This window comes from Perca fluviatilis, chromosome 6 (genome assembly GCF_010015445.1).
Source record: "Perca fluviatilis chromosome 6, GENO_Pfluv_1.0, whole genome shotgun sequence".
NCBI lineage: Eukaryota > Metazoa > Chordata > Actinopteri > Perciformes > Percidae > Perca > Perca fluviatilis.
The window spans coordinates 36,846,969-36,862,329 of record NC_053117.1 but is presented as its reverse complement, the minus strand read 5'-3'; the positions used below and the strand labels follow the sequence as shown (position 1 = coordinate 36,862,329).

Genomic DNA, 15,361 nt, shown 5'->3' with positions numbered 1-15,361 from the left:
AAATCAAGCTTAATACTGTAAATACATGTCTTTAATTAGATTTAAAAAATTACTGAATAGAGGAAATTAGTTATTACGGGTGTAAATATCCTTCACTATAGATTAAAAAGCCAAAAAAATACGATGCGTAAGATTTCATGTCAAATTAAAGCTAAAAACAAAATTTTAATTAAGGAAAATTACTGTATTTTTACAAGAAAGTTGTTACAGTGTGTACCATTTCAATGAAATCTTTTCTAATTGATTCTATAAGCTCTGTGGCTGGCACCTTCAACCACTCTCACAGAAGAACAACAATGACAACATGTGCTATACTGTGCAATAATTGTGTTTAACTACGATCCCACAACAAGATGTTTAAATGATCTCCATCTAGTACTGGATTTACCGCAGTAAAGAAAAGTGTCCCTGAGGTTTGGGTGAAGGTCCGGTGTACGAGCGGCCCTAGTACAGTCCAGTCCACAGTGACATTACCCAGACCTGGAGCCGTTCTCAACACCAATAAGGACAGCCTCTCACCTGTAATATGAAATATAAGTTAAAATATAGGTTTGTAAAGATGGATACATTGATGGACTCTTAAAGTGCTCATATAATGCTTTTTGGCTTTTATCCATTTCCTTTATTGTGTTATATATCTTTTTTGTGCACGTTACAGGTTTACAAAGTGAAAAAGCCCAAAGTCCACCCCAAAGGGACTTACCATCTCCAACACAAAACACTGTTCACAAACTGCTCCAAACAGCTCTATTGTAGTCCAGCCTTTACTTCAGAGACAAACGTGCGTCACTTTGTAACACACGTTATAATGCTCGCCTAGCTTAATACAATTATGAACCTCAAAATGAGCATAATATGAGCACTTTAATGTGAAATGCATGTCTTAAACTGTAGTAGGGCTGGGCGATCAGGAGAAAATCCAATATCACAATATTTTTGACCAAATACACCGTTTTTCGATATTGCCACGATATTGCAGGGTGGACTTTTGGTGCTTTCACAAAATATGTACACAATGAGAGTTTTGATAAATAATCACCAATAATGTGGATGTAATGACTAAGTGGGTAAAGGTAAATATTAGAACAGCTAGAACAGTCTGGTACATTCAGAAAATGACATTGCTTTACTGTAATGTAGCCTTTAAAACCAGGAAAAGACAACACTGGTGTCAGGATATTACGACATCCAAAATTGAAGACGATATCTAGCCTCATATATCGATGTCGATATAATATTGATATATTGCCCAGCAATATACTGTAGATGCCAGCAGAGGCAACTCAAGGTCTCTAATGGTATGGATTATACTCAGGGAGACTTCAACAGCTCATGCATACATAATTTCAAGATAATGAGAGACGACCACAGAACCCACCTGTTGCTACATGCTTCCATTACTATGAGCGCATTCCCTTACATTTGCACTCATACATAATTCACATCTCTTGTGACAGGGACAGTGGTAATGGTTTGGAATGGAATGTGTAGTGGCCAAGCTACTTCAAGGATATTTATTTATTATCAGCTCGCTTTCTTAGGTCTGGTTATGTTAAATCTACTGTCTGTTCCACACAGCCGGCTTAAGAGACACAGACTTTGGAATGCTCTACCTCTGGGGTCTTCAACGTTTTTTAGGCCAAGGACCCCTTAGCTAAAAGACAGACAGAGTAGGGACCCCCTACTACATTTACTGTATACAGTATTTAGTGTATAGAATTAAGTTGCATTAAACTGGGCCACATGAATGAAAATAAAATGGCACTGAATCCTTAAGATTTACTGTATGGCTACCATAGTTGGCATAGGAAGCTTATCTTCAATGTGTAAATAACATTTTCTTTCACAAATAGACAAATGGTAGATGTTAAAGTATATTTTCAGACATATATTAATTTAAAAAAAAAAGAAAGTACTGTAGTTTGGCGGCCCCCCTGCACTAACTCTGAGGACCCCCTCACAGGAATATCTCTGCTCTACCTTCATCCTTACGGTCTGCTGTTTCTGTGGACTCTTTTAAAAACCAGATAAAGACTTATAGTATTTTTATCTGTGATAAGTGCTCTATAAATACATTTGACTTACTACAGTAGGGGGGTGATAATGTGCTTGGACATAAATACATAATATAGACTTGAATATCAAAAATAGCTACCCACCTTCTCTGGCGATGACAGAACGTGAGGCTGGATGGAATCCTACTATCCCGGCCACATTATCGTTAGCCAATATCACTATGGTTACAGTGTCAGAGCTGGGCAGGATCCGACTTCCTCCCTCCGTATTAACAAGACCAATCATGAGGCTCTCGCTGTCCTCTGGCTCAGTATCATCTCTGATTAATATCTCTATTGTCTTCTTCAGAGCACCTGTAGACAGAAAGGACAAACATGCCTTTTAAATGGACGTTGTGCCAAATAATCAGCGGTGGAACAAGTATTCAGATCATTTACTTAAGTAAAAGTACTAATACCACACTGAAAGTCCTGCAGTGAAAATGTTACTTGAGTAAAAGTATGTAAGTATCAACAGGAAAATGTACTTAAAGTATTAAAAGTAAAAGAATTTAAAAATCCTCACATTTTAGAAACTGGAAACGATCCAAACAGTTTCTGTCAGTTAACTAAGTGTTTAATCGGCTAATCATTTCGGCTCTACTTGAAAGCTTATATATTGCTGGGTAGTTTACCCAGTAAACCACATGTGTTCTGTGTGCAAAAATCGTAATTTGTAAATTAACTAGTAACTAAAGCTGTCAGATGAATGTAGTGGAGTAAAGAGTAGAATATTTCTCTCTAAAATGTAGCGGAGTAGAAGTAGAAAGTGAAAGAGAAAACAGCATGAAAAGAAAAGACTCAGGTAAAGTACAAGTACCTCAAATGTGTACTTAAGTGCAGTGCTTAAAGGTGCTCTAAGTGATGTTGGGTGATGTCACTTCTTGTTGACGTTCAAAGTATTGTCAAACAAAACGGAGGCTAGCTCGCCCCTCCCTCCTCCTCATCCTGTCCCCTCCCCCTCACTTCCGCACACTAACCCCCCAACCCCCACCCCCAAATCCTTCTTGTCAGTTATTGGCTGGAACACTGTTTGTTATGTTTGGTGGTGCAGGTTGGCGCAGTTTGTTTTTGTTTTTGTTTGTTGTTTGTGGAGCCAGGGCTGTCTACAGAGACCGTGTTTTTTTTTACAGTGTGTTCAGGGGACAGGCAGCTAGCGGATAGTGAGGAGATGTTTGCTGTATGTGACAAAAAATGTTGTAGCCTAAAAAACGTGTGACATCCACCAATGCAAACAATTCAGTGAGTGATCCACATACCATCAAAGACCAGAGTCCCTCCAGTCGCAGTGAAGTCAGCATCTGGTGTGGCCTTTCCTCCAACAAACCTCCACTCTACGGTGACGGTGCCCAGATTCCCTCCTCTCCGCTCTATAACCAGGGGCACCACAACCGTAGGCTCCTCTCGAACCTCTAGATAGAGCCCCTCGTTAGTGGTGTTGGGACTGAGGCTGTATATCAAAAATACGCCAAACGCGTCTCCATTGATCCCTATAGTGACCACAGCTTTGTCTGGCTGGCCAATCGAGGGCAGGTTCTTCTGTGCCACAGTCAGATTCATCAGGTCTACCTTTAAACAATACATGGTAAAACATTTGATTTGAGTTGAAATAGAATGCATTAGGCCTGCAAAGATTAATCAATTAGTGGTCAACTATTAAATTAATCCACCAACTGTTTTGATAATTGATGAATCGGTTTGAGTCATTTTTTTATTGAAAAATAAAAATAAATATTTCTCTGATTCCAGCTTCTTAATTGTGAATATTTTCTAGTTTCTTCACTCCTCTGTGACAGTGAACTGAATATCTTTGAGTTGTGGACAAAACAAGACATTTGAAGACGTCATCTTGGACTTTGGGAAACACTGATTGACATTTTCCATAATTTTCTGACATTTTATAGACTAAACAACTAATCGATTAATTGAGAAAATAATCGACAGATTAATCGAGAATGAAAATAACCGTTAGTTGCAGCCCTGGAATGCATGTAAAACAAATTAAACCATAAATTACACAGGGCAATAAATATATATAATTGGGTTTTACCTTTAGGATCTGTATGGAGAAGCTCTCATCCATTTCAGGGAATTTATCAGTCAAGATTGGGACTGTGAGGTTGGCGACCCCTGACCCATCTTCCATGAAGGCACTTTGAGCTGTTACAGGGGTGTAATCACTCCCTGCCACAGCCTGGCCACTGAACAGGACAGCAGCTGCAGTGCTGTTTTTGACATAAGTCATAACCTGAGACTTAGCGGTCAGCTGGTCAACCCCTGAAGTCACCCAAGTGCAGGATGGTGGGCTCACCCCTGATGACAGAGAGAAGGCCTGGCAGGCTTGCTCTCTCAGACAGGCAGCAGCACATGCAGCCAGTGGGTCTGTCTGACCGGTGATGTTAACAGTCCTAAGGGGGGCAGTGGATGGAACACCTGGTTTTGGGAGGTCATAGTACATTAGCAGATTCCGGCCATCAGACTGAGACAAGCCAACAATGTCGATGTCAGAGGTGCTGTACACGATCTCCAAGCGACCAAATAGACCACCTCTGGAATAAAGGCAAAGGGGATGACAGAGAAAAGACAGCAGATAGGAAAAGTGTGTTTAATGTGAGTACATACAAAAACAAACATTATTCCAGAAGAAAACAATAATTAAAAGTACCTCCTGCGGACAGTAACATTGGCTCTATAAACCCCCTCCAGTGGCTCTTGAACGCGGTACACAGACAGCTCAAAGTATACTGTCCCATATGGATTGTCATTTTCAGGCACTATTATGTTAACAGATCTATCGGCTCCAAGGCTTCCTCCATTACTGGCACCAGTAAGCTCCACCTTAATTATCTAAAAAAGACGAAAGGAGTTCAATAAATAAACATTGCGGCTTAAATTATGTAAAATATTTCAACGGATGTATCATTTTACGCAATTCACAGTGGCATTTTCAATGTCAGCTACTTACCTCGGTGATTTCAGGTACGTCGTCAGCTAAAATCTCCACTAGGAGCGTCTTCATGGTCTCTCCGGGAGCAAATCTCACCTCTCCTGATGTGGGTCTGATGTCCCCCACTGCTAGTTTACCATTGACAGTGGCCTGCCACTGGACTACCACTGTGCCAATAGTACCAGCTTTACGCACTATAGGCAACGTGACCTCAATGGAATTAGACCCTGGCTCCTCTATGGTAACTGGAACTGCTTGGAAGACTAGGTAGAAATAAAATCAAGAACTCGCTTAACATTGACAAATTGTCCAAAATAAGGAGAAATAATAAGACACAAACACATCCTGGATAATGCCAACTAACCAAAGGCACCAAAAGGGTCATCAGAAGGCAGTATGGTGATGATGGCACGTGTGCGCTCCCCGAGGAGAGCTCCTCCGGTGGTCTGGTTGATCAGCTCTATGAGAAAGGTCTCCTCCAGCTCAGGGATCGCATCGTTGATGACATAGACGGGGACAGATTTACTGGACTCCCCTTCTAGGAGGACCACATCAGTGGAGGCTACGCTGTAGTCTTCACCTATAGGATGGCACACATGCACATACGTATGGACATGGCCTGCCTGCTTACACACAAATCATAAAGAGACAGATTTAAATCCATGTTCCATGCCCAATACTTACTGACTCTGGCGGTCAAAGGCACTGCTCGGAACTTGACGGATACATCAGCAAAAATCCCCCCAACACGTGTAACATTTATTATGGGCCCAACGTAGTCCTCGGCGACACTGACAGCAGAAGCTGACAGCTGGAGGATTCCAAAAGCATCGTCGCTGGCCTCCACTATCACCTGGGCTACAATGTCAGTCATGGGGCCCAGAGAAGGGGAATTGGAAACTAAAGAACAGTGAGAGGATATTTAATCAGTTTAGTGTGGTTAGGTTGAATATCATTATATCTTAAATGAATTCTTCAGGTAAAACTTCCCACTCAGTGGGGTGTGTCAGTATCTTACTGAGCCTCTTCTGCTCTCCTTTGATGAGTTGAACACTGAGCAACTTCACAAACACTGACTCGTCTCTTTCTGGATCCTTATCATCCAGCACTCGGAGGGTGATGTTTGCTTGACTCTGATTGGCCAAGAACACAACAGAATCCAGGAGGGGAACAAAATCCCGCCCCTCAGTGGCTCGGCCCACCCCAGGGGTCCTGTAAGGTTCCGGATCTGCCTCGTTTAGTGTCCCATACGTGACTCGCACCTAGACAAATAAAAAGTGGGATCCAAATAAAATAGTTTCATCCATCACATGTGGGAATCCGTTTTTATTTATTTATTAAAAGTCACAGAATCATAAGTGGTACACACCTGACCCATCAGGCCTCTCTGTCGCAGGATGGTGAGGGAGACAGTTGAGTCAGCTTCAGAAAGTCGGACAGACCTTGTTACATTAGCGAATACAAAAACACCATAAGGATCGTCGCTGGCGAGCAGAGTCAGAGTAGCAGATGTCTGGACACCCAGACGACCGTTGGAGACGTTAACCAAGGACAAGTTGAAACTCTTGTCCAACTCAGAGATCTCATCCTGGGCCACATTGATGATGATGTTCTCTGACCTCTGACCTACACCAAAGGTGATGTTCCCAAACCTGCTAAGGAGTTCCCCCTCAGAACTGGGATCAGCCTCCCAGTACACAGTTACATTGAAAAGGTCGCCAAAGGACCGATCCACCTAAGAGAGAACAAAAAAAATAACATGGCATGATGATGAACAATACTTAACCGTACACTGTAATAAAAAAAAACGTGACTGACTGAGAGCAGTATTAGCATCTTCACTTGCAAATGCAAACACAAGGAAACACTGACCTGCAGAATTACAGAGCTGCGTCCATCCTCAGGTTCTGTCCCGTTAACAGACAGGGATGTAGGACTGAACTGAAACACTCCATGGGCATCATCAGAAGCAGCGATGATCACTGTGATGCGGGATGCAACTCCCAAGCTGGCTACACATAAACATACAAGATAAAACTCTAACTGTGTAACTGTGTTACTTTTTGGTGATACATTCTGGTTGCATTTTTTTGAGTTTCAGTCTGAAGAAAATGAAAAGGCCCAATGGGAGGGAATGGAAATGTGACAATCTTTTAATCAATCAAGCTGGTGATTTTAATATAAATAGCCTAATAATAATACCCAACAAACATGTACCTGTATTGCCTCATCTGCTAGAAGACTGTGAGGTGGTTTTAAGCTCCATTTAAAATCTTCTCTTTCTATGTAAAAAATAAACTTTGAGGCTCACATTAATAAATGTTGTCTATTTAATAGCCAGGTTTGTTGAACTGAAACCAGTAAAAAATCTGTGAAGCTGAAACATGTTTCAGCAGTAAATAAAGAGAGGAAACTGAAAAGCTGGAACTCAAATTAAGTTTTAAATATAGTTATAAATGTAAAAAGTAAAGGACCAAGAATAGATCCATGAGGAACTCCTCTAACACGTTTGAACGGAATTTAATGACATTTTAAAGGAAGTATGTCATCTAATGCAGGGGGACCACAAGGAGTCCTTGAGGGGGATTCAGAGGGGAATTTATTTTTACTATAATTACATCCATAAGTATCACAATGACTATTTTGGTCATGGGTTTCATACACTTTCTGTAATAAAACATCTAAAAGCAAAATTCCTATCAGAGTGTAGACCCTGGGACAAAATCTTATCAAATGGGGTTCTGTGATCTAATTTGTTTCAGTCTAGGGGTCCTTAACGTGAAATAGTTTGTGAACCACTGGCCAAGAGAATCAGATTGAAATGGCAGCTTCATAGTGTGTGGTGACAGAATGGTTGACAGCAGCCCAAACTTCTTTGACACTTAAGTCAACCACTTACTCTTACTACCCATTAAGGGCTATTTGCTTTTCCCACATCCCTCTCCTTGGGTACTTCTCACAGGGGTCACAGTACAATATAAATGCCACACACAATTAAACACGTGCATATGCACACACACACCTACACGTATATAGGCACTTCCGACTGAGCTGAAAGATAATAATTTATGAAGTGTTAAGGATGATTTTTATGTGTACTATGTCTGATAGTACACAGTAGTCCAATTTGCCCAATAATTTAAGTAATGAAGTTTTCAGAGGAGAGTTTCTGAGCTGTTATGGTGCAAATCTGGTTTACAATTCTATCAAACCAGCCAAAAATATAATTCTGAAAGAAAGACATAGCACTTTCAATTTGTGGGGACAAAAAATTGTCATGTATAAATGTATATTTTTGTCAGCAGCCGCAACATATCACTTGATCCCTAACTTGACTTTGAGATATGCATCCTGCAGCCCTGGGGAGTGAGAAATGATGTGGGTGTGGGGGTGAAGGAATGGAGACAAGAAGCAGTTTGGGGAGAAAGGGAGGGGGATACTTACCATGGTGTTGATAGGATGGAAGGAGGAAGTCAGAGTCACTCTCCCCACTACCACTTCCTTCACTACGCAGAAACTGATCCACTGATGGATCACACACGAGGATCAAACAAGTGTCACACCAGGTAAGAATCACACCATGGAGATCGAAGGGCAAATAGAAAGGAAGGAAGGTAGGTAGGCATGTAGGAAGGATGGGTACGGGAAAGCACACAGTAGCACAGCACACAAAACACACAAAAAACAGTAGGGCAGATTACAGGGTCAATTGAGCTCTAATGAATAAATCAATATGTGACTCAAACAAATGAAAACAGTAGGGTTGTGATCATTTTCTCACCTCCTCCATCAACATTGTAGAGCTCCACTCTAAAAATCTTATCCAGCTCAGGGACAGGATTGTCTATGATGGTCACGGTGATGAACTTTAACCTCTCCCCTGGAAGAAAGTCCAGCATGCCCTCTGAGTCCTACCGGAGGTAACAAGGGAAGCAGGCAAAATGTATTCTCTCTATCTGCTGATTAGTTTATCGATACATCATCTGCAAGTATGAATCAGTAGGCCTAAAGACTGTAGTGGAAACAAACCTCGTAGTCTTCAGGGCTGGAAGCTGTGAATGGGGTTGTCCTGTATCCCACCATGACCCTTCCCAGAAGGCCTTGGGCCCTGGCCACCAGCAGCCGGACTTCTCCATCTTCCTCGTTAACAGTTACATTGCCAGGTTCTAACAATGGAGCGATAAATCCCTCTCCTGGGGGGCTAGGCTGAAACTGCAGCAGGCCTGGATTATGGAAGGGTGTGGGTTTGTGTGTGTATCGTTATGTGTAGAAGAAAGGACATAGGGGAGAATGTAACAAAAGGAGGGAAAGGTGTGATTGAAGTAGGAGGGCAGGGAGTGGGGGAGGAATAGAATAATACCCATAAGATGGAGAAGAAGAGAGAGAAAAGTGTAATTATATTTAGCTGACCCAATAAACCACTTGTCACATCATACTCTTAGAAATATGGATCACTTATTGCTAGCCCTGTTTTTTGGGCATGTGAGTGAATACCGTAAGGGTGGTCACTAGCTGTGACAGTGATGGTGTTAACAGAGTTATTTGGGTCGATGCTTGCACCACTGGTGGGGGTGGAGCCACGCTTCCCATCACCGGAAATTGCTGACATCAGTGTGATCTGAAAGGACTCTGCCAGCTCTGGGAGGTTATCATCCAACACCAACAGGTTCAATACCTAACAGAAAGATGTGCATACATTAGTTTTATGTTCTAGTCCAGGCTGTACCCATGAAAAGAAAATTTATATTTCGGTAAAAGTAAATGTAAAAGCTTGAGCTGGCACCTGTCAACTCATCAGTAAATACACAACAACCAACCACTAGGTGGGGCTGATTGTCTTAAAACATTTGAATTTGGGTTACTGTAAATTCCTGCTTTTAAACTGGACATACGATGTATATTTGAAATCAATATACTGATGTGTAAATACAGTGCACACAAGGTACATCACACTTGTTTTTACCGACTTAGTGCCTTTGCTTTGTGTGACCCTGGATAAACTTAGAGGGGTTTCCAACAGCTCAAAAAAGATCACATCAATACAGATCCGAACGTTGAGTCACTCTCACACACAATACACACACCTTAGAGCGCTGTCCAGGCACGAAAAGCACAGCTCCAGTGGCATTAACAAAATCATGATGGGCCGGCATCTCACTGTCCAAGCTGTCCAGTTGGGTAACACTGTAGTTGACATAAACGTGGTCCAGAGATCCCCGCATACGCTCAATCACACAAGAGATAGTGGAACCCTCATCAGTGGTCTAAACAAGGGAATACAAATGTTGATTAGTTCTGAACTGCTGGAGGAAAAATTATAAATATTGAATGCTTAAATGAGCTAGTCTTACCAACTATGTTAATGAGCAGGTCTAATTCCAGCACAGTAATAATGTGATTTAGAGAGAAAGCACCTGATAGCCCACATGCCTCTATGTATATTAATCCCCAAAGGATCAAGGATATAAAGACGATCCTCTAGTTCTGATGGAATGCCATCCCCAGCCCTGCCACCTGTTGTGCTGATGGAAACGAGGAACTAGATCTCCCATTTCCAGTGCTGGAACTCTTGATCCACTTCTACAGGAATGCCTTGACCTGCAGCCTCACCAGCTGCTGCTCTACCTGAGAGGGGCCAACATGAGAGCCCACCTATCCAATCCAACTAAAAACAGAGAGCATGCTCTCCCTGCAGCCAGGCATGAAGACTTATAAAATATGCAGTAGGACAGAGGCCGACAAACCAGTCGGTTTACGTTACATGTGTTTCTATGCATATGTTTTTTTCTGTAGACAAAACTAAGTGATGACACTAACAAATGCTACTGTAGTAGTGGTCGTGAAGATGAGTAATGTATTGATACCGGTGTGGTTTACATTACAAATGTCGTAATTGCAGAGTTTGTGAGGGGCTAAAAGATACAGCAAAAAAACGGTCCACTAAATGCCACTGACTAAACAAATTGCACTTACATCAGGTATGCAGGCACCGGTGAATCCAAAAAGCCCATTGGCATTGTCACTCTTCATGACTCGCAAAGTAGCAGTGGGTCTGGGGAAAGGGAGGCGCGCTCCACCATGAACTGCTACCAACTGTAGATAGAACACCTCCTCTCCCTCCTCCTCATTATCATCCCTGACTTCCACCACAAACGACTTCTGCCTCTCCTCCTGCCGGTACCGTAGGTAGCCGGAGATGTTACGCAGGTCGGTTTTAGCAGGCTGGGTGTGAAGCTCGTGGATGTGGCTTCGGTTCAGCTTAGTCCTGTACAAGCGAACATCCTGGAGAAGGCCTGTGTACCGCTGTTCGCCCACAGGATCTGACCCTATAAACACTGACGCAGGTCCTAAAGTAGAAAGACATAGAAGAAAACAGTGCATCAAATTGTATATACAGCAAATGGCTACCTGGCAATTTATGTTTAAGCTGTACAAGTTGGAAATGGTTGGATACAGAAGTAAACAAATCACTATGTTTGCCTCAAGCACAACTTTGTACAGGATATGATATGACAAATATGAGGTTGAAAAAAAGGAAACGCTGATATTCAGTAGATTAATGTGGTACTGGGTCACAAGCTGCAATCAAACATACACACACAGACCAACAGATATAAGTTCTAATTCATTAACTGTGGATGTATTTGATGTATACTGAAACAGTTTCAGTGTACTATTAGAGGTTTCCAAGCTGCTGTACCCATGATTTAGTTTGAAATAATACAGATCTTACTGTTATTAATTCCTGAAACTCCAACCACTTTTGGAAAATAACTGTGTTTGTCACATAGCAGATTGTTGGCGTGCTTTAAAAATCACAGATTGATACATTTATTTTATAGAATAACACTACTACATTACATAGCAATTTGTATTGATTTATTTAACTAACACCTGAGATCCTGTGACTTATCATTTTAGTTGACTTGAGATCTGGTGAGATAATAACAACCGCAGTGTTTCCTCTATGTTGATTTTGTAGTGGCGGCCCACCACGGTATCAGAAATAGGGCAGACGCACAATGTAGTCGCGGTTGCCTTTTCAATTATCCTGCCGACATAATGCACCCCCGTTGGCTGCCGCTCACATTGCAATTTAACAACAAGTAGAACTATTCAGAGGTTATTGGGCCCGTCCAGTTTAACTCCACATACTGTTGTGTTGATGTAGTTTATTGTGAAAACGTTCACTTTCTTCCGAGTCACCGCGGTGGGTCCGTTCTAATTGTAGGTTGTTCGGACAGACCTGCCCCCACTTCAAAAAAAAAATCCTGAAGGAAACACTGACAACTTAAATAATTTTCACACTTCTTTTCAGACTTTTCTGATCGCTCATATAATCATATTATTGTTAATGGTGGAACAAACGTGGTTGCTATGTTGGAGTGTATTGGGACCACAAACAGAATCTTGATTAAGGCCGCTAAATGCCCAGGTCCGGCTCTTTCTCATTACTCATTTATACTTACACCTCTCGTGCCTATCGCTTCCTTTACTTGCACAAAATGGGAGACATGCAAATATTCTGCCACAGTGAGCAAGTATAAAGCCCTGACACAAAACAATTCCTCTATGGGTTGAGTTACCAGTAGCAGGACAATAACACATGACATGATTGATGATTATGTGTACATCTACTGTGATTGAAGTTAGCCAAAGAACCATCAGAATATTTCCCCCAAGGGGAGCTTTTGGAGCAGTGCAGGCTGCGACTATTGTCTCCAATAATTAGAGAGAATAGACAGAATAGAAGCTGCCGGCTGATTCCCTTTAGCAGTAACAATATCCAGCAGTGCTGGGGATAAGTGCTCACTCAAGCATAGCAGTGTCCCAGTAGTCCCGAACAATGAGGAGGTGACTGAGAGGTGTGTGTGTGTGTGAGAATGAGCATTAGTGTGCGTGAGGGAGTGCATGCATGATGTTTGTAAGAAGTTAAGACTTCCACATGTGAACAATGACAGATAATCTTGAATTCCCCCCCCCCCACACACACACACACAATAACATGCTTAAAAAGTCATGACAACATATGCTACATGTGCCGACAAAGAGACCGCAGACACAAGCTGAACGTAAAAAAAAATGGGATATGACGGACACTTTATGCTCAACAAGCTGACCTTTGTCACTCTGCTATGTGCAATAAATATCTGATGAAATAACTCACCATCATTGATACCCTCTCCTTTGATGCTCTTCAGTCCTCCGGGAATAGGGCTCCCATCGAGGAGGAACTCAACAATCCCATCATTAACAGTAATGATGACATGCACCCAGGCGTTATTCTCTACAAATTTCTCAGCAGTGGCCCGCGCCACCTGGGTATTGTTTGATCCTCTCACTGTATAATATAGCATCACTGTGACATGAGAGTCATTGGTGTGGACCTTCACTCCATAATACAAGGTCCCGTTTCTGGTTCCTTTGCAGACTATGAAGCCGTCGGTGTCTGGTCTGGGCACGAGCCAAGCAGAGAAGGTGAAGTTTCCAACGACAGCAGGCCCATCTTCAGAGGAGATGGTCCCATAAGCTCCGGGACGCCCAGAGAAAAACCAAGTGTCTGTGGCTGAATGGTGTCGCCTGGCATGAGGCCTGAGCTCAACCTCGTCTGGGAAGGAGGCTAGAAGGAGCAGGTCATCCATCAGAGGAAGGCCCTCTGGGAAGAGGCCAGTAACAATCTCCCAGGCAACCCGCACATCGCCAAAAGTACCCTGCTGACGGAGGATGGTGAAGGAAGTGACGTCAGCCATATCATCCTCTGAGAGTACATCTTCAGCTACTTCTTGGTCCAGGTTGCTGTCAGTGATGGCAAAGACACCAAATGGGTCGTCATTGAAAGGGATGAGAACCGAGGCATTCAGAGAAGTCTTGGCTAGTCGTCCGCCCTCCCCCGGGTAACCACCTTAGAGAAATTATGGACAAGAGCTGAAGGGTTTTCAAGACAACATTACAAATGAAATGAATCCGTCTTTGTCATTTTAGTGTCAGTGTCGAGGTTTTAAAGCTCATGACTCAAATGAAACGTCATGTCAATTATGGCAAATGCCACTTTTCTCTGGTGATTCATTTATTCACATCTCTTATTCTAAATATAGCTCTCAAATCTAACAAATATGTCACTTTTATCCTGCACTCACCTGAGATATTAACCAGCCTGAGGACGAAGAACTCATTGAACTCTGGGAGCTTATCGGCAACGGCGTCCAGGACAATAGGCTTGGCCTCTTCTCCTGTAGTGAAGGTGATGGAGCCAGATGTGTTGCTAAACTCTTGGTGTTCCTGCAGAGGAGTCGCTGAGTCGTTGGCAAACAGCTGCCAGAAGACAGTAACGTTACCAAAATGGCCCCTTGCACGCAGCACACTGGGACAGAAGAGAAAATACAGGTGAAGACTTTGTACCTCAAAAATGTCAACTTCAGAGTTTTGTCAATGCATAGTGGATTCAACTTGGATTCATTCTTTAAATAAAACTTAAATGAGCATGTAACAAGTATACACCTCTTTACATCAAGATGTTTTGCACACAAAAAAACTTGAATTGAAGGCCTCCTCCTTACTAAAACGTATTGGTCTTGCCCTCTTTGACAGGTTTCTCTATGGCTTCCAAGGAGAAAATCCCATTGGCGTCATCATTGGCCTCAATCACCACAGTAGCTGTGTCCGCTCCATACACAACTGCATCACCTGTGGACACATTCACATTATCAGGTCAGATCAGGACCTACAGGTCCACGTGGACTCAGTCACCATCCTCGTCACAAATAAACCTCACCTTATATGTCATGTCACAGTACCAGCCCAATCCACACTCCCAGACCAAGATAAATCAATCATTGTACTTGTTTTATGTTTTAAAGCAACACTAGAGAACTTTTTGTAACTTAAAATAATGTTTCAAAAATCGTTTCAGTGGTTAATCAACTCGTGACTTAACTTCGCTTTGCGGCTAACCGCACTATGCAAGTTTGCCAGGTCTGGTAGCGGATCTGTAGTAGAGCTTAGATCGGGCCCAACAAATCAAGCCCGACCCTACCCGAGCCCGTGCACGTTGTGTCCGAGGCCGGCCCGGCCCGACACATTTACTGTAATTATGAGCCCGAGCCCGATTTAAACCCAACTTTTTTTTTAATACATGGGCCGTTATAACTGACGTTCTCAACTACAATTCCGAGTTGTTTGAAGTACAGAAATCTGTTTAGAATTATCTTAATAAATACCGGTAATGCAACAAGGATGAAGCAAGTAAACTGCACTGTTTGTTTATACAGAATGGAATGGATCGCAAATAGATGCGAATGAAGAAACGTAAAAAAAAAAAACCTCGACCCTCGCTCTCAGCCGAATAGTGTGGGTAACAGAT

The 15,361-nt window shown here is 42.4% G+C and overlaps 1 protein-coding gene across 2 annotated transcripts in view; it reads right to left on the bottom strand.

The window, feature by feature from the left end:
• The window catches only part of adgrv1 (adhesion G protein-coupled receptor V1), a 176,074-nt gene that overhangs the window by 117,294 nt on the left and 43,419 nt on the right, over positions 1–15,361 (bottom strand). For both annotated transcript variants that reach the window (XM_039802605.1, XM_039802606.1), the window contains exons 19-38: positions 14,559–14,685; positions 14,139–14,362; positions 13,169–13,903; positions 10,975–11,348; positions 10,086–10,265; positions 9,496–9,676; positions 9,031–9,224; positions 8,783–8,912; positions 8,446–8,526; positions 6,874–7,013; positions 6,371–6,736; positions 6,020–6,263; positions 5,686–5,901; positions 5,366–5,581; positions 5,020–5,264; positions 4,720–4,901; positions 4,105–4,603; positions 3,314–3,623; positions 2,160–2,369; positions 389–519 (exon numbers count right to left, since the gene is read on the bottom strand). In XM_039802605.1, the coding sequence (XP_039658539.1) occupies positions 389–519; positions 2,160–2,369; positions 3,314–3,623; positions 4,105–4,603; positions 4,720–4,901; positions 5,020–5,264; positions 5,366–5,581; positions 5,686–5,901; positions 6,020–6,263; positions 6,371–6,736; positions 6,874–7,013; positions 8,446–8,526; positions 8,783–8,912; positions 9,031–9,224; positions 9,496–9,676; positions 10,086–10,265; positions 10,975–11,348; positions 13,169–13,903; positions 14,139–14,362; positions 14,559–14,685 (4,985 nt within the window). The remainder of the gene's footprint in view (positions 1–388; positions 520–2,159; positions 2,370–3,313; positions 3,624–4,104; positions 4,604–4,719; positions 4,902–5,019; positions 5,265–5,365; positions 5,582–5,685; positions 5,902–6,019; positions 6,264–6,370; positions 6,737–6,873; positions 7,014–8,445; positions 8,527–8,782; positions 8,913–9,030; positions 9,225–9,495; positions 9,677–10,085; positions 10,266–10,974; positions 11,349–13,168; positions 13,904–14,138; positions 14,363–14,558; positions 14,686–15,361) is intronic.